Genomic DNA, 25,954 nt, shown 5'->3' on the forward strand with positions numbered 1-25,954 from the left:
ACACATCATAAAGATCTTCAACAGGTACATACAGAGCTGCAAGCACTAGTGAAACGTGTAACAGACAGGCGGGATTGCAGACCCTGGAGCAAAGAGTGGCTGGTCTGGAGAAAGAAAAGCTCACCCAGGCAGATAATGCAGTGACACTACAGTTACAGCTACAGTTGGAGGACCGCAGTCGGCGAAACAATGTTCGGCTCAGGGGGATCCCAGAAACTACGGATCAGGAATATCTTCAGGACACGGTAAAGTCTATTTTAAAAAAATTGCTTGAGGATGCTACACCCCTCTAATTGGAGCTCGATAGAGTACATAGAACCTTGGGTTCTAGGCCCAGGGATTTAAGCCGCCCCCGTGATGTGATATGCCGCTTGCATTACTTTATGCATAGGGAAGCTATATTAGAGAAAGCATGGGAAGTAGGAGAGATAGACTTTCAGGGTGTACAACTGAAGATCTTACCTGACTTGTCCAGAGTCACACTACAACACAGAGCATTGCTTCGTTCGGTGTTGGAGCGGATACGAGAATGCGGCGGTACATATCGTTGGAGATTCCCAATCTCAGTTCTTATACGGAAGGGGGGTTCTTCATTCTGGCTGCGATCTAAAACGGACCTACCAGACTTTTTTTTGTTTCTAGGTGTTGAGCTATTCCCGGTTCCTGACTGGTTACAGCTATTTACACGGAGATAAGGTAAAGCTATAAAGAGCCTATATGCATTTTGACAAGATAATTAAACTCTGGAGGGGACATTAGGGGTAATAGATGGACAATAATTTTGTCTCTAGAGAAATGAGGGGGAGGGCAAATAAATATATATATATATTTTTTTTTCTTCTCTTGGCACTTTTAGGTGGGGTGTTTGGTTCGGGGTTTTTTTTTTTTTTTGGGGGGGGGGGCGGTTGGGTGATGGATATGGGGGGTATTTTTATTTTTAATGGTCACGTATAAATTATATGAGGGTATCAAATACGACAGGGAGGAGGGTGGACAGAAATATCTGTGTAGACCTGTAAATGCAGGAAGGAGGGGAGGTGGTGGACGGGGGTAGAAGAGGATGGTGGTCATAGTGGTGTCACCAATGCTGGCAGGAAGGACAGCCACTTTCCTGGTAGTGAACGTCTTCTCTCCCTACTTCCCCTCCTTCCTTCCTCCCCTACCTTTTCTGGGGTTTTCTTTCCCTTTTTTTTTTCTCACCCATATAGTAATGGTTCAATTAAAAATATAAAACGTTTTTTCAGTAACTTTAGGGGGACATGCGGGATGGATTCCCAGCAGTAGACTCCCTGGAGTTGAATGTTTGAGTCAGTGGTAAGGCGGTGGTCTGCTTTATGGGGGTGCCCACACCCGTCACATACGGAGTGCAGTGAAAAGGTAGAATTATGAAGGCGGTTTGAACTACACTGCGCTGGTTGGGATGAGGGGGGGGGGGCTCACTGACTGGGGGGTACTGCCTATTTAGTAAGCTATTATGTTAAGCTTAAAAAGTCATTTGGTTTGAATCTTAACCTTAAAATGAGGTATATGGGTGAGTGTTGGATCGCTTTGGATCGAGTCCGCCCCCCCCTTTTTTTTTTTTTTACAGTAGATAGCCCTAAATATAAGGACATGTAGTTGGATGCCCCCCGTCTCCCTTCAGCTTTTTGGATAGTAATAGATGCACTTAATTTTTTTTTTTCCCCATTTGTTGTTGTTGTTTGGTTTATTCGATTTTTTGAACGAGGTGGAGGTTTTGTGGCATGTGCGGATTCACTGATGGACACAGGCACAATTGGGTTGGTTTCAACACAGGGGATGGGTGGGGAGCGGGAAGTGGTTACTCACGAGATATGGGATTGGAAGGGGATACTATAATATAAGTAAAAGGGTGAGTATAGGATATAACACATACACAAAAGTATGATAGTTGTATTACTGAGATAGTAATTAGTAATACAACTTATTACACCAATACACTAATATATAATATAAGGAGAGACTGTTGGGGAAATAGGAGGAGGGAGAAAGAAGGACAGGAAAATGTAAGTAGAAGAATCAACGGAGGGCTGGGAGTTGAAGAAGGGTATTATAGAAGCACTGGGGAGGTTTGGGGGGGGGGGGTGGAGGGTGGGAGGAGAAGGGGGGAGATTCCCCCAGTGGGGTGTGTTTTGTTTTGTTTTTCCCCTCCCCCCCAAGTCATATTCTCCGGAGACATAAAAAGAGGGGAAAGGGGGGAGGAAGGGAAGGAAAGTAATCCTTTTTTTTTTTCTTTCTCCTTTTGCCTTCGATGGTTGTTTTTCTTTTTTCTGTTTTGGTTTGTGGTCTTAAGATTTTTTTGATTTACAGATTGGGTTCTTTCAGTTTAAAGTAATAAAAAATGAATATGTAGGTATACAAATGTATATGAAGTATGGCTACTTAGAAGGCATTTGATATATAGTAGCTACATAATACCATAAGGATCGTAATTAAAAATATAAATAAGTATTGAAAGGTAGACTAGAGGAGCTGGCGGAGGTAATCCGGGGACTCCCTCCTCTAGGACATGCTCAACCGCATCCCCCCAGTAGGTTAGCACTCAAAGTATAAGGAATTTGGGTCAAGTGCATAAAGCTGATTTGCTTTAGATCCCCCTGGGGAGAGGTGCTCTCTGTAGGAGGATTTAGTTGACAGGAGGCTTTTTTACCTCCTGTTCAGACCTCTTTGGGGATTTTTGTGGGGTTTTTTTTATTTATTCCATGTTAGGCCCTCTGCTGTTTTTTTTTTTCGTGTTCGCCCTCTGTGTTTTTTTTTTTCTCTCCTCCCCCTCTCCTCTCTCTCCCTCTCTCTTGCTTTGGTTCCTCCTGAGTTTAGAGATCTCCCCCCTAGTTGGGGTGAGAGGTATAAGAAATGGATACCATTTCAATAATGTCGATTAATGCTAAGGGACTAAACATCCCTGAAAAGCGATGTATACTTCTTCAGGATTTGAAAAGATCAAGGATCGACATAGCATTTGTCCAGGAAACGCATTTTAAAGAGAATAGCCTCCCTTTTCTTAGGAACAGATCCTTTCCAATAGGTTACCACGCTACTAATCCTGTTGCTAAGACAAGTGGGGTGTCTATATTGATTTCGAGCAAGATTCCATGGTCATGTACAGAAACCTTGATGGATGCCGGGGGGCAATACCTGCTCCTGAAGGGTAAGATTGGGGGGACAAGGGTAACTTTGGCTGCTTTTTATGCCCCTAATATACAACAAGACACCTTTTTTTTAAGAAATTTTTGGATAAAACTATGAGATTTATGGAGGGTCAATTGATTATGGGGGGGAGATTTGAATGCATCTCTAGTTCCAGGTGAGCATACTTCTTCAGGGGTCCCAGCTATACCCTTGGGAGTTCGGAAGCGAATTATTAGGTCACTCTACGGAGCAAGATTAGTGGATACATGGCGCCTCTTTCATTCTGGAGAAAGAGATTACTCTTTTTTCTCAGCCCCACACAAGACATACTTTCGTATAGATTATTTTTTTACTCCGCACAGTCAATTGCATGCAATAGAGGAAGTAAATATTGGGAAGATAACCTGGTCAGACCATGCACCAATTTTTTTGAAGTATAATCTCTCAGATATTCAACTACCCAGTCATGCGATGTGGAAACTGAATGAAAGCCTCCTACAAGATCCCTCTGTAATAGAGGAGGTACGTAAAGAGGCAATGTGGTATTTTCAGATTAACGACACTCCCGAATGTAGTTCAGGAGTGATTTGGGAAGCCCAGAAAGCAGTGATGCGGGGAGTTTTGATTAAGCACGGGGCTAGGATTAAAAAAGAGAGAGAAGCCAAGATAACATTGCTAATGGCAGATATACATCACCTGGAGATGCTGCATAAACGAACCCCTACTTTAACAGTGGAACGGGATCATTTGACGACAGGCAGACAGATCATAGATTTACTTCGGTATAAAGCTAAAAGAGCAATACAAGTAGGAAAAAAGCAGAGCTATGAGTATGAGAGTAAATGCGGTAAACAACTTGCTGATTCTCTGAGGGAACAGCAATTAAGGACCTATGTCCCAATGATTATGGGAACTGAGGGTGAAAGATATCTGCTGCGAAGAGAAATAGCGCAGAGGTTTGGGGACTTTTATATAGCGTTGTACAATTTACACCCAAACTGCCAAAATCAGACTGCAGTGGAGGAATATCTGGCAACTTCTGGTATGCCTAGCCTGGCGTCTATTGCATGGCAGGAATGGGAAAAACCAATCACATTGGAGGAAGTTCAAGAAGCGGTGAATGTGGCAAAGTTGGGGAAGGCCCCGGGCCCAGGCGGCTCTACCGCCCAGAACTATAAGCTGCTCTTTCCTATTTTAAGACCTTATTTGGTTAAAATGTATAACGGATTTGGAGATTCAGGTTCGTTTCAGATGGAATCCCTGAAAGCGTTATTTACGATCCTACCTAAGGAAGGTAAAGACCCATCACAATGCGGGAGTTATAGAGCGATATCTCTTTTAAATGCGGATCTGAAGCTTTTCTCTAAGATCTTGGCGATGCGGCTCCAACAGTATCTACCCTCCCTGGTCCATTTGGACCAGGTAGGGTTTGTCCACACACGGGAAGCACGAGATAATACGATTAGGACTCCTTATTTCTGGGAACAGATGCAGAGAAAGCTTTCGATCGCATCAATTGGCAGTTTATGTTTGCAGTGTTAAGACAAGCAGGGATGGGTAACAATATGATTAGATGGATTTCGAGTATCTTTACACAACCATCAGCTCAGGTTAAGGTGAAAGGGGTGCTGTCTCAGCCTTTTAGAGTCACGAATGGAACGAGACAGGGATGCCCACTGTCCCCAATATTATTTGTTTTGTCGTTGGAGCCCTTAATGTGTAGGATCCAGTCAAATCCAGATATAGGGGGTATATCAATAGGAGGTATGCAGTATAAAGCGTCGCGTATGCAGATGATATGTTGTTTTCATTGACTAATCCGATTGTATCATTACCTAACCTTCTTCAAGATATAGAGACATATAGCTCCTTATCAGACTTTAAGATCAACGTATCAAAATCCGAGGCAATGGGAGTTGGGATATCTAACGACATATTAGGAACACTGAAGGCAAGTTACAAATTCAAATGGTCAGATCAAGCCTTGAAATACCTGGGAACTTTTATCCCAGCAAACCTTTCCCATACATACAATCTTAATTTCCCACCAATATTATATAGAGTGCGAGTCCTCTGGGAGAGGTGGCAGAGAGGGTTCCACTCCTGGTTTTGGGAGGTGCAATATTATTAAAATGAATATCCTGCTGACGTTTTTGTACTTATTTCAAGCATTACCCATCGCTATACCTAAATATTATTTTAAACAGATACATTCCCTCCTTGTCAGATTTATTTGGGCAAATTAACACCCAAGGATTAGCAGAGCTTTGTTGACTATACCAAAACAAAAGGGTGGACTAGCTGTACCAGACTTGTTCAAATACTATCAAGCAGCTTTATTAAGCCGCTTGATCGATTGGAGTAGACATGGGGATGGGAAGTTATGGCCGGGCCTGGGGCAGGCTCAGAGCAGTGCTTTACTGCAACAAGCTGCTTGGTGTTATAAAGACCTTCGGACTATTACGAAGGCACACCCTGTGATAGGACCCACCCTAAAGATAGGCTTTGAGCTCTTCTCTAAGGGTAAACTTTCGGCAATAATGTCAGCATTGTTTCCAATACTGGGGAATCCCCAGTTTGAGCCAGGTCTGAGGAAGGTACTGATGGATCAGGGGATCTTCAAGGCCTCTCATTTTTTAACAGGGGACGCATGGCCCACGATATTTTCATTGACAACAGGACCTTTACCATACTGTTTGGAATTTTGGCATGCAGTACAGCTGAGACACTTTTTAAACACTTTAATCCCGCCAAGTAGTTATGGGCGCACCCTAACAATCTTTGAGGAATATTGTAACGGAAGCGGTGTATTCCACCAATCCCTTTCTAAAACCTACGCGCTGCTAGTTGCACCCTTGGAGGACTTTAGGTTCCCCTTTTTAGGGGGTGGGAGAGAGATGTGGGTCGAACCTTCACAGAAGAGCAGTGTACTAATATGATACACAATACATTTGAGTCGTCAATCTGCAAAAGAATGCAGGAGACAAATTTTAAGATTCTTTCCCAGTGGTACCGCACCCCAGCATTCCTAAACAGATGCTACCCGGAGGTATCAGATAATTGCTGGCGTTGCAGGGGGGAAGAAGGGGACGTTAATGCATATTTTTTGGTCCTGCCCCAGTATAGAGAACTTTTGGAAAGGAGTCCGAAGAATTGCTCAAAAATTTAGCGATCAGGAGATTCCGGAGGATCCATCTTTCTTCCTTTTACAAGAAACTAAAATCCCAGTTAAATCATTTAAGAAATCTATTCTATGTCACCTGCTGAATGCAGCCAGAGCATGTATTCCACTCACTTGGAAGCAGGCACAACCACCAATGGTAGGATTGTGGCTTAAAAGATTAGAACAATTGAACCTTATGGGGGATTTGGTTTGGACATCCCGGCAAAAAAGAGGGACATATCTGAAAACATGGTCTCCATGGAATCTTTTCATTAATACAGAAGAGGGAAAAACCCTTATAGATGTAAATCTTAATGACTGAAAATAGAAGGTGTGGCTTTTAGATTCTTAACAAGGGAGGAGGCTGGATGAGAGGGGGTTGTGGGGGAGAGGGGGAGGAGGAGGGGATGGGGAGGCAGGAGATGGGTTCTGCCCCTCCCTCCCCTTAAGGGTTTTTTTTTTTTTTGTAAATATAGAGGTAAGAAAGAGTTAGACACTTAAGGGAAATATAGACAGAATCCCTCGGGACGGAGTTGGAGATATACTTTGATTAAGGGCGGGAGAGGACCTCTGCCTTTATGCGTTTAGGGGATTGTAATGAGATAGTTGATTTTGTTATAATTAGAGAGCATGGTCTTGGCTTTAGAAGAAAATTAATTTATGTGTATATTTGTATATTAGATTAGCATATAGACATGCATAATATGTTATATTTGATGTTGGTAAAGTGTATGCCTTTCTTCCTCTTAAACTAATAATAAAAATATTAAATATTAAAATAGACTGTTGCCATAGGAGACAGCTCCCTGCACATGCAGATGTGGCGTCTTGCTGGAGGTCTTTCCCTGCACGGCTGTCTTCCTATTCAAGTCTCGGGGTCTGCTAATTGAACTTGCAACTACTTAAGGGTGTCCTGGCCCTAACCCTCTTTCCCCTATAAAAGTTTGTCAGAGCAATAAACATCTCTTTTGCATTCAAGAAATGTTTGGCGCCCAATAACCTCATCCACCTTGCACCCACTATCCCTCACAACCCACCATATACAGAAGGATGTAAGCTATCTCTGGCCCTGGAGGTCCTCATTAGACTGAAGGAGGCCGGAGACCTTGCTACATTTGGCACCCAAGGTGGGGCAAAGGCCTTATCCTTGCGGCAATTGCCCATAGCAACCGGCTTCAGCTCCATCAGGATTTCGTCTGGCTCCGTGGGAAGGTGGCAAGTAACATTTACCCTTCTTATAGACTGTTGTCGCGTGCACTACCAATGTGGGGAAGAACCAACAAGTCTCACTGCTCAGGGGAAAGGATCAGCCTGGTCTTTTGACACTTCCCGCCAGCGCTGTGAGGGTTAATACAGACTCCAAAATGGACTCCATTACAGTTTTGGCGCGCCGCAGCAAGAAGGAAGCAGGCACCATGGTTCACAGAGAACATTTGCACCAATCCGTTGACAGGGGGAGGAGCCCCCCTCTCTGCAGAGGAGGACACATTACTGTTTGGGTCGCCATCTTGGGTCCTCATGCTGAGACCTCGTGGCCTAAAAGGAAACATGGCGCATCTGGGAGCTCCAGGATTTGAAGTCCCTCAACCCATGTTGGCCGAATATGACCCAAGGGAAATCACCCGTTTCTTCCCCTCTGGAATCACGATTACCGATACAGGTATTCAGATGGCACCGAAGGGAGAAAGCTCCGCGGCCATGGGGATCGTCTGTCGGTGGTGCTCTGTTTATGCGCCCTTGGAGCCGGTGCTGTCAATGCAGAGAACTGCTGCTTATAGCTGCTAGGCCGCCACTACCATCTTGGGTGATGAGGGCGGATTGGGCTCATGGCAATGCTACAGTGGAGGAACCCATATCCAGTAGCGAAGCAGCTTATTCGGGCAGTCCCACTTCAGCTCAGACTGACTCTTCCTCCGAGGAACCAGATGTGTCTGGCGAGCTTGCAGACAGCAATAGAAGTGTTAGTTCCCGCTGCCATCATTCCTTCGGAGACACCCATAGTGACTGATAGTCTGGAACAGGGGGTGCAAGTAACCTCTTTTCCTGCTACGGAGACTCAAGCATCTACCTCAGCCACTACCTCGTGTGTTAGGGTTGCGGAGAGAGGAGGTGGCCCTACGGTCATTACTCATCTGGCCCAGTGTATTCACTCATCATGGATGAAGTAAGGTGAACAATCTCGGATCCCTCCCCAGTGGAGCCTGAAGCCGGTAAGTGAAGAGAGAAGGGAGAATGTGTGAGATACATAAAGTGACTGTTGTACAAAGTAGCTGTGCATCAAGCCTCGAAAATTTGTACCTCATCTTGTTCACTTCCCCACCTTAAGGGAAGAAGTGTTCTACAGTTGACGGAGCCGTTAAAACCACACAGCCTTAAGAATCTTATGGCTAAGTTGTTACCATTGAAATGCAGTAAAGAACCGAGGATTAAAAGGCCCCATTGTTACCTGATTTCACGCCCATTTGTTGAACTAATGCAGATAATGTCAGTTATACCAAAGGGTCCTCAATCATTTTGTCACTATGGTGAACATCAAGGGAGAGATCTTGATCTTACCCAATCCCGGGTACTACTGTGGAGATACCAATGTCATCTCTCTTTGTGGATTACAAATATGCAGTTGTGGAGTCAAAGGACGTTTTGCTGAAGCCACTCTATTTTTTTGCAAAAAGTTCTTTGATAATAGGGAACATTTCAGAAAGCTATACTGCCAGGACTGTGCTGGACTGAATGCTGCCGGCAGATACATGGAGTGATCTCTTAAGCCACGTTGGCTAAAACTGAAGTTGTTGGGGTGTTCCACCCTGAGGAGCAGATTGTTGTTTGCAGGTAATAAGGAAAGTTCCTTTGTTTTTGGCTGTCATGTGGACAGACTGAAGATATCTTTGCAAGGGGATCTGTGTCCCAGGGTTTGGTCCCTTGCACCGTGGCCTGGCTGCTTGTTGATTAGATATGCGACGTCATGTCTTTTTGTGCCCGGAGTTACCCTTTACAGAAGAGAGGGAATTGCTGGGAAATGTGGTCCACCCTGAGTAAAGTTGATGAACTGTGACATGTCATGGACACTGGGTGTGTAGTTAGTCAGAATAGGCTGTGATGAAAGGACATACTCTCACCATTCATGTTGATAATGGACTAACTTATATGACAGAACTGTTTCTAGAGCTAGTCACCAGGCAGCGTGAGCAGTGCTGACCTGAGTGAAATATATTCATATTATGTGCTAAGTGTCAGTTTGATAATTATTGGAAGGAGGTTCCATTCACTGTTGAGGATGGGATCTGCTTTCAGAATATAAATAATGTATTATTTTTTAGGGTGTACTTACACAGCTAGGCTGTCTTCGGCTGAGGACCAGTTTAAATCACTTTGTACATATTGCACTACGTTATTATAGGATAGGATGCATTTGCATTGTTTTGATCTCTCTCTTTAAGGTGTGGCTGTGTCGGTGCATCTTCCTTGGCTAAGGAGAGACGGGGATCTAACCTGCCGTCAACACTAACCTACTTTCATATTATCACTGTATATATATTTTAGATAGATAGTGAGGAATTAAGGTTGTTTCTTAGGCCTGCCTTTAACCACTTAAGGACCGCCTAACGCCGATTTACGTCGGCAAGGCGGCACGGGCAGGCAAAATCACGTACATGTACGTGATTTGCCTCTCGCGGGTGGGGGGTCCGATCGGACCCCCCCCCGGTGCCCGAAGCGGTCCCGTTCTGTTCCCCGGCGATCCGAGATGAGGGGGAGGCCATCCGTTCGTGGCCCCCCCCTCGCGATCGCCGCCGGCCAATGGGAACACTCCTTTGCTGCTGTATGCTAAACAGCAGCAAAGGAAATGATGTCATCTCCCCTCGGCTCGGTATTTTCCGTTCCAGCGCCGAGGGGAGAAGACATCAATGTGAGTGCACAACACACTACACACACAGTAGAACATGCCAGGCATACAAAACACCCCGATCCCCCCCCCGATCGCCCCCCGATCCCCCCCCAATCACCCCCCCCCCCTGTCACAAACTGACACCAGCAGGTTTTTTTTTTTTTTTTTTGTTTTTTTTTTCTGATTACTGCATAGTGTCAGTTTGTGACAGTTACAGGGTTGGGACAGTGAGTATTACCCCCCTTTAGGTCTAGGGTACCCCCCTAACCCCCCCTAATAAAGTTTTAACCCCTTGATCACCCCCTGTCACCAGTGTTGCTAAGCGATCATTTTTCTGATCGCTGTATTAGTGTCGCTGGTGACGCTAGTTAGTGAGGTAAATATTTAGGTTCGCCGTCAGCGTTTTATAGCGACAGGGACCCCCATATACTACCTAATAAATGTTTTAACCCCTTGATTGCCCCCTAGTTAACCCTTTCACCACTGATCACCGTATAACCGTTACGGGTGACGCAGGTTAGTTCGTTTATTTTTTATAGTGTCAGGGCACCCGCCGTTTATTACCTAATAAAGGTTTAGCCCCCTGATCGCCCGGCGGTGATATGCGTCGCCCCAGGCAGCGTCAGATTAGCGCCAGTACCGCTAACACCCACGCACGCAGCATGCGCCTCCCTTAGTGGTATAGTATCTGATCGGATCAATATCTGATCTGATCAGATCTATACTAGCGTCCCCAGCAGTTTAGGGTTCCCAAAAACACAGTGTTAGCGGGATCAGCCCAGATACCCGCTAGCACCTGCGTTTTGCCCCTCCGCCCAGCCCACCCAAGTGCAGTATCGATCGATCACTGTCACTTACAAAACACTAAACGCATAACTGCAGCGTTCGCAGAGTCAGGCCTGATCCCTGCGATCCTAACAGTTTTTTTGGTAGCATTTTGGTGAACTGGCAAGCAAGCACCAGGCAGCGTCAGGTTAGCGCCAGTACCGCTAACACCCACGCACGCACCGTACACCTCCCTTAGTGGTATAGTATCTGATCGGATCAATATCTGATCCGATCAGATCTATACTAGCGTCCCCAGCAGTTTAGGGTTCCCAAAAACGCAGTGTTAGCGGGATCAGCCCAGATACCTGCTAGCACCTGCGTTGTGCCCCTCCGCCCGGCCCAGCCCAGCCCACCCAAGTGCAGTATCGATCGATCACTGACACTTACAAGGCACTAAACGCATAACTGCAGCGTTCGCAGAGTCAGGCCTGATCCCTGCGATCGCTAACAGTTTTTTTGGTAGCATTTTGGTGAACTAGCAAGCACCGGCCCCAGGCAGCGTCAGGTTAGCGCCAGTACCGCTAACACCCACGCACGCAGCATACGCCTCCTTTAGTGGTATAGTATCTGAACGGATCAATATCTGATCCGATCAGATCAGATCTATACTAGCGTCCCCAGCAGTTTAGGGTTCCCAAAAACGCAGTGTTAGCGGGATCAACCCAGATACCTGCTAGCACCTGCATTTTGCCCCTCCGCCCGGCCCAGTCCAGCCCACCCAAGTGCAGTATCGATCGATCACTGTCACTTACAAAACACTAAACGCATTACTGCAGCGTTCGCAGAGTCAGGCCTGATCCCTGCGATCGCTAACAGTTTTTTTGGAAGCTTTTTATTGAACTGGCAAGCACCAGCGGCCTAGTACACCCCGGTCGTAGTCAAACCAGCACTGCAGTAACACTTGGTGACGTGGCGAGTCCCATAAGTGCAGTTCAAGCTGGTGAGGTGGCAAGCACAAGTAGTGTCCCGCTGCCACCAAAAAGACAAACACAGGCCCGTCGTGCCCATAGTGCCCTTCCTGCTGCATTCGCCAATCCTAATTGGGAACCCACCACTTCTGCAGCGCCCGTACTTCCCCCATTCACATCCCCCAACGAAATGCAGTCGGCTGCATGAGAGGCATTTTTATGTGCTCCCGAGTACCCCTACCCAACGAACCCCCCCAAAAAAGATGTTGTGTCTGCAGCAAGCGCGGATATAGGCGTGACACCCGCTATTATTGTCCCTTCTGTCCTGACAATCCTGGTCTTTGCATTGGTGAATGTTTTGAACGCTACCATTCACTAGTTGAGTATTAGCGTAGGGTACAGCATTGCACAGACTAGGCACACTTTCACAGGGTCTCCCAAGATGCCATCGCATTTTGAGAGACCCGAACCTGGAACCGGTTACAGTTATAAAAGTTAGTTACAAAAAAAGTGTAAAAAAAAAAAATATATATATAAAATAAAAAAAAATAGTTGTCGTTTTATTGTTCTCTCTCTCTATTCTCTCTCTCTATTGTTCTGCTCTTTTTTTACTGTATTCTATTCTGCAGTGTTGTTATTGTTATTGTTATTGTTATTATGTTTTATCATGTTTGTTTTTCAGGTATGTAATTATTTATACTTTATTGTTTACTGTGCTTTATTGTTAACCATTTTTTTGTCTTCAGGTACGCCATTCACAACTTTGAGTGGTTATACCAGAATGATGCCTGCAGGTTTAGGTATCATCTTGGTATCATTCTTTTCAGCCAGCGGTCGGCTTTCATGTAAAAGCAATCCTAGCGGCTAATTAGCCTCTAGACTGCCTTTACAAGCCGTGGGAGGGAATGCCCCCCCCCCCCACCGTCTTCCGTGTTTTTCTCTGGCTCTCCTGTCTCAACAGGGAACCTGAGAATGCAGCCGGTGATTCAGCCAGCTGACCATAGAGCTGATCAGAGACAAGAGTGGCTCCAAACATCTCTATGGCCTAAGAAACCGGAAGCTACGAGCATTTTATGACTTAGATTTCGCCGGATGTAAATAGCGCCATTGGGAAATTGGGGAAGCATTTTATCACACCGATCTTGGTGTGGTCAGATGCTTTGAGGGCAGAGGAGAGATCTAGGGTCTAATAGACCCCAATTTTTTCAAAAAAGAGTACCTGTCACTACCTATTGCTATCATAGGGGATATTTACATTCCCCGAGATAACAATAAAAATGATTTAAAAAAAAAAAAAATGAAAGGAACAGTTTAAAAATAAGATAAAAAAGCAAAAAAATAATAAAGAAAAAAAAAAAAAAAAAAAAAAGCACCCCTGTCGCCCCCTGCTCTTGCGCTAAGGCGAACGCAAGCGGCGGTCTGTCGTCAAACGTAAACAGCAATTGCACCATGCATGTGAGGTATCGCCGCGAAGGTCAGATCGAGGGCAGTAATTTTTGCAGTAGACCTCCTCTGTAGATCTAAAGTGGTAACCTGTAAAGGCTTTTAAAGGCTTTTAAAAATGTATTTATTTTGTTGCCACTGCACGTTTGTGCGCAATTGTAAAGCATGTCATGTTTGGTATCCATGTACTCGGCCTAAGATCATCTTTTTTATTTCATCAAACATTTGGGCAATATAGTGTGTTTTAGTGCATTAAAATTTAAAAAAGTGTGTTTTTTCCCCAAAAAATGCGTTTGAAAAATCGCTGCGCAAATACTGTGTGAAAAAAAAAAATGAAACACCCACCATTTTAATCTGTAGGGCATTTGCTTTAAAAAAATATATAATGTTTGGGGGTTCAAAGTAATTTTCTTGCAAAAAAAAAAAAACTTTTTCATGTAAAAAATAAGTGTCAGAAAGGGCTTTGTCTTCAAGTGGTTAGAAGAGTGGGTGATGTGTGACATAAGCTTCTAAATGTTGTGCATAAAATGCCAGGACAGTTCAAAACCCCCCCAAATGACCCCATTTTGGAAAGTAGACACCCCAAGCTATTTGCTGAGAGGCATGTCGAGTCCATGGAATATTTTATATTGCGACACAAGTTGCGGGAAAGAGACAAATTTTTTTTTTTTTTTTTTTTTTTTTGCACAAAGTTGTCACTAAATGATATATTGCTCAAACATGCCATGGGAATATGTGAAATTACACCCCAAAATACATTCTGCTGCTTCTCCTGAGTACGGGGATACCACATGTGTGAGACTTTTTGGGAGCCTAGCCGTGTACGGGACCCCGAAAACCAAGCACCGCCTTCAGGCTTTCTAAGGGGCGTGAATTTTTGATTTCACTCTTCACTGCCTATCACAGTTTCGGAGGCCATGGAATGCCCAGGTGGCAAAAAAAAACCCCAAATGACCCCATTTTGGAAAGTAGACACCCCAAGCTATTTGCTGAGAGGTATAGTGAGTATTTTGCAGACCTCACTTTTTGTCACAAAGTTTTGAAATTTGAAAAAAGAAAAAAAAAAAAAGTTTTTTCTTGTCTTTCTTCATTTTCAAAAACAAATGAGAGCTGCAAAATACTCACCATGCCTCTCAGCAAATAGCTTGGGGTGTCTACTTTCCAAAATGGGGTCATTTGGGGGGGGTTTGTGCCACCTGGGCATTCCATGGCCTCCGAAACGGTGTTAGGCAGTGAAGAGTAAAATCAAAAATTCACGCCCTTAAAAACGCTGAAGGCGGTGATTGGTTTTCGGGGCCCCGTACGCGGCTAGGCTCCCAAAAAGTCCCACACATGTGGTATCCCCATACTCAGGAGAAGCAGCTAAATGTATTTTGGGGTGCAATTCCACATATGCCCATGGCCTGTGTGAGCAATATATCATTTAGTGACAACTTTGTGCAAAAAAAAAAAAAAAAAAAAAAAAAGTGTCACTTTCCCGCAACTTGTGTCAAAATATAAAATATTCCATGGACTCAATATGCCTCTCAGCAAATAGCTTGGGGTGTCTACTTTCCAAAATGGGGTCATTTGGGGGGGGGTTGTGCCACCTGGGCATTCCATGGCCTCCGAAACTGTGATAGGCAGTGAAGAGTGAAATCAAAAAGTTACACCCTTAGAAATCCTGAAGGCGGTGATTGGTTTTCGGGGTCCCATACGCGGCTAGGCTCCCAAAAAGTCCCACACATGTGGTATCCCCGTACTCAGGAGAAGTAGCTGAATATATTTTGGGGTGCAATTCCACATAGGCCCATGGCCTGTGTGAGCAATATATCATTTAGTGACAACTTTTTGTAAATATTTTTTTTTTTTTTTTTTTTTGTCATTATTCAATCACTTGGGACAAAAAAAATAAATATTCAATGGGTTCAACATGCCTATCAGCAATTTCCTTGGGGTGTCTACTTTCCAAAATGGGGTCATTTGGGGGGGTTTTGTACTGCCCTGCCATTTTAGCACCTCAAGAAATGACATAGGCAGTCATAAACTAAAAGCTGTGTAAATTCCAGAAAATGTACCCTAGTTTGTAGACGCTATAACTTTTGCGCAAACCAATAAATATACGCTTATTGACATTTTTTTTACCAAAGACATGTGGCCGAATACATTTTGGCCTAAATGTATGACTAAAATTGAGTTTATTGGATTTTTTTTATAACAAAAAGTAGAAAATATCATTTTTTTTCAAAATTTTCGGTCTTTTTCCGTTTATAGCGCAAAAAATAAAAACTGCAGAAGTGATCAAATACCATCAAAAGAAAGCTCTATTTGTGGGAAGAAAAGGACGCAAATTTCGTTTGGGTACAGCATTGCATAACCGCGCAATTAGCAGTTAAAGCGACGCAGTGCCAAATTGGAAAAAGACCTCTGGTCCTTAGGCAGCATAATGGTCCGGGGCTCAAGTGGTTAAAATTGTACATAAATATTTTTGATCCTTTATTGTCCTATATGACTTATCATATTTTTGTATATAACTATTTGACATCTATGTTTATTCAAGTGGTACGCCACACATATGTTTTATATTTCTATACTGTTATATTGTTAACCCTTTCCTGTTTTCCCCACCCATCCCAGTTTTTGCCAGGACATTCTCAGGCTTGGGAGCTCAATTTTTTTTCCTGCAAACTCCGAGACGTAGTTTTTTGGGCAGGGGGAGGATGTAGCACCCTTGAGTTTAGGCAGGGTTGCTTCTCACAAATTTATTTGCCAGGAGTGGTTATCCTGGTTGATTGTTAGAGATCTATTGATTTCTCCCTAAGTTTGGCCTTGTTGCACTTTTTTCTTCTACCACTAGGTGGCCGGGTACTTGGTGGTACTAGATATGAGAAGGGCAACCCAAGGTCAGGTTATGGATATTTGGGGTATCTCAGCCAACTGGCAGGGGTTTACTTGGATCCCTTGGCCTGCTGGGAGAGCCTATATATTTTGGTGGAGTCAGGTGATCTATGTTCTGTGCCACCTGGACGGCTGTCTGGGTGGACGTGTGTCATATTGCCCTGGGCCTGCTAGGTCGGAGATTGGGCCTATCCCGGGGGCATCTGGCTGCTAGGCTGCTTGAGGGCCTATCCAGAAGTAAGAGAGCAGCGCAGGGTTGGGACTGCGGCTTACAGTTCTGCCGGCCAGGGAAACCTGTCATGGTTGGAGGTAGAGGGGAAGCTGTCGCCACTAAGGGAACGTCTGCCTTATTACCAGGGACCACAGTGAGTAACTGAAGCAAGTACCGGAGCAGTATTCTCACCGAACGGGCCCGGTGGAGAAACTTCATGCGGTGATCAAGTCAGGGACCCAGCCAGCGGAGGTGATGTTTGCAGAGCAGCCTTGTGTGTCAAGCCAGGGACTGAGCAGGCCAGTGGGGGTGAAGGTTGAGAAGTATCTGTGAGTGCCAAGCTAGGGACTCAGCAGAGAGGCGAGGGTGACGCTTGAGGAAGATACCACGTGAAGATTGGAGGAGCTCAAGGGATTCAGTGCCAGTGAATCAGTGGGTCTAGTGAGAGACCGGGAGCTCAGTGTGCTGAAGAACTATCAGGAGAAGTTATAGTGAAAGTGAAGGAACTGTTACGCTTTGTGTTAGGCACTATTAAAGACGGTTGCCATAGGAGACAGCATCCCTGCATATGCAGATGTGGCGTCTTGCTGGAGGCCTCTCCCTGCACGGCTGTCTTCCTATTGAAGTCTGTTAATTGAACTTGCAACTACTTAAGGGTGTCCTGGCCCTAACCCTCTTTTCCCCATAAAAGTTTGTAAGAGAAATAAACATCTTTTTTGTATTCAAGAAGTACTTGGCGCCCAATAACTTCATCCACCTTGCACCCACTATGCCTCACAACCCACCATATACAGAAGGATGTCGGCTATCTCTGGCCCTTGAGGTCCTCATTAGACTGAAGGAGGCCGGAGACCTTGCTACATTTATTTGTAAAAGATTTTGAAAAAAATAAAAATTGTGCCACTTTGTGTTGGTCTATCACATAAAATCCCAATAAAATACATTTACATTTTTGGTTGTAACATGACAAAATGTGGAAAATTTCAAGGAGTATGAATATTTTTTCAAGGCACTTTTTAGTAGCACATCTGTGGTCTGCCATTTAGTGTTTCCTGCTGTATGGTGTTAGTTCACTTGTTCAGTTTTTCTGTAAAGGTTAACTAACACTTTAAGTGGGGTTCCTCATGGCTGTGCAACAGGATCCAGATGAGGGAGGTATCTTAGCTTCCCTCCTACCTCACCGGTGTCAGAACAACTTTTCACCCAGTCCAGGAATGATGGAGCCGGATCCAGAAGGTCTCTAATCTATCCCTATATGGCAGAAGTCCTTCTCTGCACTAAACCTAACTGTCTTTTACAAGATAGATTCCTCTTCCCACACTTTAGAGCTCCCAGACTCTTTATAACAGTGGTTCTCAACTCCTGTCCTCAGGACCCACCAACAGGCCAGGTTTGCAAGATAACTGAAATACATCACAGGTGATATCATTTGCTGCTCAGTGATTGCAGTATCCTAGTCTGAATCTCCCCAAGGTAATACTTAAAATCTGGCCTGTTAGTGGGTCCTGAGGACAGGAGTTGAGAACCACTGCTTTATAAAGCCTCCGTGTGTCTAAGATGGCCACCCAAATCTCGGGGGGGGAACTCAGTGTGCAATCGGACACTGGCTTCCCTAAAATGGCACCCAGAGTCCATGGCAGAGGACATTCTGGTGCCATGCGTGACTTCCCCCTAGAAAACAGAAGGGAAATACTTCACTTGCAAAACAATTCCAATTTAAAGCTAAGTTCACCTTTAAAACATGTTATACTCGTGTTTATGGTGTAACATGTTCCATCCCCCCCCCTGTTACAGTGGGCGCAGGTTCTTTTCCCCTACAGCCGCTGTCAAATTTAAAATCTGGGCTCCTCCCGCACAGCTGCATCATTCATTCACAGCTATCACAGCAGAGGGCTTGTAGTCCCCAATGGACTACAAATGTGCTGAACAATGAGCTTGCAATCCCTTTACTTGCCCTCCAGCTTTCTACCTGAAGGTTCCTACAGAGGTACGGGCAGAAAGTCGAAGGGAGGGTGTGCAGGAGTCTGACATTGCACCTGCGATCTACAGATCATGGATGCAATGCTTTGCAGCCCTCTTTATGAAAAAATTAAAAAATGCATATTTTTTCTGCAAAAATATGTGTATTTATCATTTTTCCTTAAGGCTTCGTTCACACCATGTGCAAATGCACGCATTCTGCAAGGGCGCAAAGAAAACAATTGGTCTCTATGTGCCCTGTTCACACCACAGTACTATTATCATGTGCTATTTTTTTTTTTTTTTTTTTTTTTCTTTTTGCGCAGACATCTGCAACATGTATAAAACTAATTGAAATGCACATGAAAACTTGTGTCTCTGCAAGTGAAATCTGCAAATCAGTTTCCATCAGTTTTTCTGCACCTATGGTGTGAATAAGGCCTAACAGTGAACTAAAGATAGGTGGTGGCATCTAGTGGTGAAAATTCTGAACTTCATGCTTTATGTCTTTGCCATAGACAACAAGATACAAGTTTTAAAAAACAACTTATCAAACTTTATTATAGCAGGACATAATAAAAGTCCATTAGATAAAAAAATTGTAGCTGTATGTTTGACAAACATTATAACATTATATACTGTACAATGGCGTTACAAGATCTCAATACAATCGGTACCCCTCATCCTTATTGCCAACCATAAGCTGAAGTTGTAGCTTGTTGGTAGGGAATACCGAACATGTTTCAGAAAGATTGCTTTCCTTCCTTAGGGGTGTACAGTATAGGGGTTAGGGTCCTTGATGTTAGAAATTAAGTTACAAGTAGGCTGCTTTCACACTGGGGCAGGCGTTGACGGTAAAACAATGCTTGTTTAGTGCCGCTTTACAATCGTTTTAGAGGTGCTATTCGGCCGCTAGCGGGAGGGGTTTTAAGGGTTAAATGCGCCCGTGTAGCGCCACTGCCGAATTGCTTTGCAGGCGCTTCGGCAGTGGTGCCCATTCATTTCAATAGGCAGGAGAGGTGGAGGAGCGGTGTATACACCGCTCCTTCACCGCCCCAAAGATGCTGCTTGCAGGACTTTTTTTTAACGTCCTGCCAGTGCAGCACCACAGTGTGAAAGCCCTCTGGCTTTCACACTGGGACTGCAGGGGAGGCGCTTTACAGGCGCTATTTTTAGCCCAAAAGCGCCTGAAAAACACCTGTGTGAAACAGATCGTACAGCCATCACTCTGATAAAATCAATATGCCACTATGCATTTTTGCTATTCAGTTTCTTCGCATGTCATCCTACTTGGCCACTATAGAGGAATGTGGTACTCTGCCCCATAGCTGTCTCTGTCAAAGGGAAACAGCATATTAGGCAGCCTCAGTGTGTCCTTTTTCCACCAGTTGGGAGTGGTGGTGGTGTCCCTAGGGTGGACAAATGCATGGCAGCATATTGATTTTATCAGAGTGATGGCTGTACTTGTTGTAACTTCATTCCTAATATAAAGGTCCCTACCCCCTATACTATACACCCCTAATGTTAGGAAATCAACCTTTCTGAAACGTCTTGGGTAATCCCTACCCTCAAGCTACAATTTCAGCATATGGTTGGCAATGGGGATGAGGGGTACCGATTGTAATGAGATCTTGTAACACCATGTTATAATGTTTGTCAAACATACAGCTGCAAATGTTTTTTTATCTAATGTTTTTGAGTTTTATTATGTTCTATTATAATAAAGTTTGATACGTTGTTTTTTTTTTTTGTTGCCTAAAAAGTCCCACAATGGGGGCCTTTACACAATGAAATTGATGATATAGGGATGGTGGCAAAACTTCATGTTTTTACTTCTGGTTAAAATCTGCTTGCAAGTATCTGTAGAATGTGCGCAGCTCACTGTACATTTTCAGCATGCTTTAGTGTCGGGATGAATTGACTCCTATGCGTACATGCAGGAGTTACAACTTCCTGGCTTTGCCAATTAGGATGGATGAAAAAGCCAAGCCTGGAAGAAGACCAGAGAAGATGTCTGTGAGCAGAGGTAAGTTTAGTTCTGCATTAAAGGGTGTCTAATTCCAAGAAAAGAATTGTAATATAATACAGATTACCAGTCTTTAGATGGGGTGGTTGCATTAGTTTTATTTTTGCAGGCCAAATACATTTTCTGCAAATACAGAAAGATACTTGACCTTGCAAGAATTCCATTATCTTTGTAACTACTTGTGCTTTGGACCTGTATCACAAACAATGTTATCCATTTTCCAGCTATTGTTTGTGAACTACAAACCACCTCCCACCTATGTAATGAAGAGGAGAAGGTGTATGTATCCAAATCAGGGAGTAGCCCAGGGTGACAACACTGCTCCTCCATAGATACAGTACACTGATTGAACGTTGTCACCCTATGGCAGGAAGTGTGTTACCAAGATGACCACTATTTCCATATCAATTAATATAAGGCTTCCTCTGACTGGCTGAGGTGGAGAGGTGGCAGATGAGGTCACGATCTCCACCTCAGGCCAATCAAAGAAAGCCTTGTATTCGCTGATGAAAATGCAAGGCTTCTCCTGAATGGCAGAGAAGCACTAAGCCTGACTCCCTTTATCTCCAGCAGCAGGAGGGAAGTCCCTGGTACTGCTGCCACAACACAGCACTACTTGCTGCATGTAGCTAATGCTACTACGGTCTATTACAGCAAACCCATTTTTCACATTGTCCTGTGTATGGAAATAGTTTATTTGACTCAGCTTGGCCCAAGCCAACTATTTAAAGTGACATAAAACATGGAAGTCTACTGTACTTTTTTTTTAAGGGGGAGAAATTGGAGAAGTAGTATATCTTTGATCTGGGTAGTGACAAAGAAATAACCAGTTAAAAAAATAATATTCCAATATTTATGATTGTTGGTGTAGTCTGGAAGAGAAAGAGGAAGCACTATGAGCCAATTAGGCTCTACGTCGTTGTACAGTGGAATCCAGTGCTAGCAGCTTGCTGACAGGAGGAGAAAGCAAAAGGGATGACATCCTCGGCAGGGCTTAGCTGCCCTTTCATGATCTGACCAGAAGGCTGGGGGTGAGTAAGTGACCAAACTGTATCGCTTAATTGTAGTAACTAGTCTGTCTATGCAGTGTGGCACTGGCTCCTTGATCAACTGGAGTGTCTCCAAATTTGTCTCCACAGATTTCACATCTTTTGGAAAGTAGGAGGGTTCATATTTGTATAATTCAACCATGCAGCAGCTTAGTTGTTTATGTGGGTTTAGCTTAAACCTTTAGGAAAATACAGTGGTAGTTTTTTTTTTATCAGATTGTTGGCAAAATATACAGTATATTTCAGAGAAAAATGTAAATCCTTAAAAAAAAAAAATACTTTTGAGGTGATACGTTTGACGCAAAAAAAATGATTGTTTATGGATAATGTACATAGAGACAGAAACCCATCAGAACTTTTAATTTACATGGATTTCAATAAAGGCAAAGTTCAAATGTTCTTGAACAGAAAATGTAAACCCCTTGGCCAATGCTCCAGTGATAGCATTACACAATGTATTTGATAATGGCTAAAAACTGTTTTGTTAGGAAGCTTTCTTTTTGGGAAGTCTTTTTCTCAATACACTGAATATTCTTTATGTTTGTGTGTATTGGGAAGGATTATATATATATAGCATCATATTTTCTGAACGTAATTTCCTGGAAAAAGTCCTTCCTTTCCATTAAATCTTCCTTTCCACCAACCAGAAACATCTGAAAATACAGAAATCACATTGAATCCAATTAAAATGTGATAAAATACATAGTGAATTCTTACATGTACTTTGTGAATAGAAATAGAAAATATAAACACATTTATATGGGTAATTCCCAGCCTTCCTCTAAACTCTTTACTTACCTGTCCCTGATGCACCAGTATGTCGGCTGAGCAGCCTCCTTGGCAAATGATGTCAAGTAACCAAGATCTTGGTGGATTGGGGACAGGTGAGTGTAAGATTGGGAGTGGGTCAAAGGGAGGCAGGGTTACCCATAAGTAACTACATCAAAAATGCAATTACGCTTTAAGCGATTAACCAAGCTAATATACGTATTTATATATACACTGTGTTGCCAAAAGTATTGGAGACGCCTGCCTTTACACACACATTAACTATAACAGCTTCAACTCTTCTGGGAAGGTTTACAAGGTTTAGGAGTGTGTCTATGGAAATGTTTGCCCATTCTTCCAGAAGCACATATGTGAGGTCAGGCACTGATGTGAACGAGAAATTCTGGCTCGCAGTCTTCATCCCAAAAGTGTTCTATTAGGTTGAGGTCAGGACTTTGTGCAGGCCAGTCATGTTCCTTCACCCCAAACTTGCTCACCCATGTCTGTATGGACCATGCTTTTTGCACTGGTGACTATTCATGTTGAAACAGGAAGGCGCCATCCTCAAACTGTTCCCACAAAGTTGGGAGCATGAAATCGTCCCAAATGTCTTGGTATGCTGACGCCTTAGAAGTTCCCTTCACTGGAACTAAGGGGCCAAGCCCAACCCCTGAGAAACAACCCCACACCATAATATTCCCCCCTCCACCAAATGATTTGGACCAGTGCACAAAGCAAGGTCCATAAAGACATGGATGAGCGAGTTTAGAGTGGAGGAACTTGACTAATAATGCTAGAAGCATGATGATGAAAAAGAATCAATGTTGATTGGGAGTCCCCTTAAAGCTGGCGCAAGCCGGCCCTTTAAGTGGTTTAAAATGCCAGGAGGCGGGTTGGGGCTTATCGTCATGTAATGGTTATGATTGACTGTCACAGCGGTCATATGATTGGAAAACTCCCAATCTCAACATGCGAACGGGAACTTTCAGTTAGCCGCCAGTAATTGAGCCAGGATTGAGCAGGACGTGCGCTCTCGGCACAGCTCTATTGGTGCTATTGCAGCCGCTCGGTGCCAAGGTCGCATATTTGCATGTGTCTGCATGAGGAATAATGGCTGAATTCATAAAATATGATGTTTTCTGACATGCAATTCTACTTTTGTCAAGGAAAAAATAAATACCTCCATTTGCCCCTCACCTTCCATCAAAAGATCAATAACATCATTAACATTAAAGCTTAGCTCATCAACATCTTGACCAATGTACTGGTAAACAGCTCTGCAGCGAGGATGAACAGGCCTGGCCTGAGGTTTTGGATGGCCTACTCCAGGTGGAGGTCGATGAGTGACACTCCTTCTCCTTTGTGCCCTGCAAAGCAAATTATGTTCTTATTCACAAGACTGTATTGTAATTTGCTGATAAACACAAAATTAACACGCCTTTTAAAAATTAACCTCCTTGAACTGGTCATATATTTTTTAAATGTTAGTGATCTTATAGGCACTTCTCTACTACCGCTAACATCTTTATTTCTTTTCACACTTGCTTTCACAATACTGCAGCAATCTTCAGGCACTCTTTTCTTAGATACTGATGCCATACTGGAATCTGTGCTGCAATCATTAATAAGAGATCAGCCCTCAAGTGAGCACTAATATTGCAGCGCCCTCTCTTGATGGTGGTAGAGTGAGGGCCTACATCACTCTAACACCAGGTACTCCTTATTCCAGACAAATTGAGAAGGAAGACTAAGGAGTGCGTGAGCAGTATACTACTTGCTGTTATGGCAATGCACAATATTTGCTTAGGCAAACATAGTAAAAATCTGCAAGTATTATCAGGCAGAGCATCTAATGGCTAGATACTTTTGGGAGTAAAGTTCCAGTTTAAACCCCCTATATCACTACAAGTGGTTTGAAACTTAAAGCAGAGTTCCACCCAAAAATGAAACTTCCACTTTAAGTACTGGTGACCCCCGACATGCCACATTTGGGGGGAGCGGGTACCCAGTTTTGACAGGCACCCAGCTCCCACTTCCTCCCCTGGTGCCGCGGAAGGAAGTTCACCTTTCCCCCCTGCCTCCCTGCAATCTTCTTGGACACGTCACAGATCCCAGAAGATTGCTGAGCCATTCACAATGGGCAGTGCGGCTTGCGCATGCACAGTGCGTGCCCGGCTGTGAAGTCAAAGCTGGGCACCCACAGTTACAATGCCGGCGCTGTGGAGAGGAGGAGGAGAGGAACGAGGCTTCGCATTGCTGGATCGTGGGACAGGTGAGTGTCTGTTTATTAAAAGTCAGCAGCTACACTTTTTGTAGCTGCTGACTTTTAAATGGGTGGAACTCCGCTTTATAAAAATAATTTCTCTCAATTTTTTTTTTTTCAAAGGGGCGATGAGAATATAGTGTATAAATATCATTCTTCTCAATGTCCGCTATAAAATATCACTGCTAACACTTTCCTTATTCTTCCAACTGCCTCTGCCTGGAGTTGAAAATTAACCATAAACTACTTGTGGTCTGGAATTAGTGGAGAAGTAGGGACCTGGAGGATATAGAGATCCATAAAACATAGGCTGGAACATTACAAACTGAACCAATAAACTGGGGGAAATAAGACAGGTTGTAGAGTGACATTTATGCCCCATTTAAACAACTCTCTCTCCATTTAGGGCTATTTAAAGTGTTACTAAACCCGGGACCCTACATTCACTTTATCTGGTCTCCCACAGAACATGGAAATACAATTATTTTAGTAAATATAAACTGCTAAATACCTTTTCTCATTAGCAGTTAGAGCAGTCGGTGTCTGGTTAAAGCTTGTAGTAGGAGTTTTCCTTCTCCCCTGATTGTCCTATGAGGCTGCAGGACCCATGACCATGTGTCTGCACAGTGCTGATTGGCCCTGCGCTGATCACATGCACTCTCACAAGGAAAAAAAACTCTCTAGCAATACGCACTAAACTGAACATGTGCAGCTTGCCCCAAGGCTCTTTGCCATCAGGAGATGAGGACTGTGAAAGAAGGGGAGGATCAGTGAAGACAGGATCAAACAGCCTTTTTACACAATGTGGAGGATTAACCCTTTGGGTTCCACATTGAGTATAGCGAGCATGCTTTACTGCATATACAGACTGATATTACTGTTGTGGGTTTAGTAACACTTTAACGAACATGTTCTTCGGTTGACTGTAAAAATTACATTGACTGTCTAATTAATCATTATGTTACAGATCAAGATCATGCAGTTATAGCATATCTTGCTTTAAGGTGAGAGTAAGTTTATTTTGTTCAATAATGAGTGTTTGCAGGCAACAGTGAAGCATGGTGGAGGTTCCTTGCATGATTGGAGCTGCATTTCTGCAAATGGAGTTGGAGATTTGCTCAGGATCATTGATCATTGATGTCTTCAATGCTGTGAAATACAGGCAGATACTTATCCATCATGCCATACCATCAGAGAGGCGTGTGATTGGCCCCAAATTTATTCTGCAGCAGAACAAAGACCCCAAACATAGAGCCAATACCATTAAGAACTATCTTCAGCGTAAAGAAGAACATGGAGTCCTGGAAGTGAAGGTTTGACCCCACAGAACCCTGATCTCACCATCATGGAGTCTGTCTAGGACAGTGATGGCGAACCTTGGCACCCCAGATGTTTTGGAACTACATTTCCCATGATGCTCAACCACACT

General features: G+C 43.8%; 1 protein-coding gene across 2 annotated transcripts in view; it reads right to left on the minus strand.

Moving 5' to 3' along the window:
• Nucleotides 1-21,818: 21,818 nt before the first annotated feature.
• Nucleotides 21,819-25,954, minus strand: part of MYO1F (myosin IF) — a 171,061-nt gene continuing 166,925 nt past the window's right edge. For both annotated transcript variants that reach the window (XM_073599184.1, XM_073599175.1), the window contains exons 27-28: nt 23,460-23,629; nt 21,819-22,147 (exon numbers count right to left, since the gene is read on the minus strand). In XM_073599184.1, the coding sequence (XP_073455285.1) occupies nt 22,071-22,147; nt 23,460-23,629 (247 nt within the window). In that variant the 3' untranslated portion in view covers nt 21,819-22,070. The remainder of the gene's footprint in view (nt 22,148-23,459; nt 23,630-25,954) is intronic.

This window comes from Aquarana catesbeiana, linkage group LG01, assembly GCF_042186555.1.
Source record: "Aquarana catesbeiana isolate 2022-GZ linkage group LG01, ASM4218655v1, whole genome shotgun sequence".
NCBI lineage: Eukaryota > Metazoa > Chordata > Amphibia > Anura > Ranidae > Aquarana > Aquarana catesbeiana.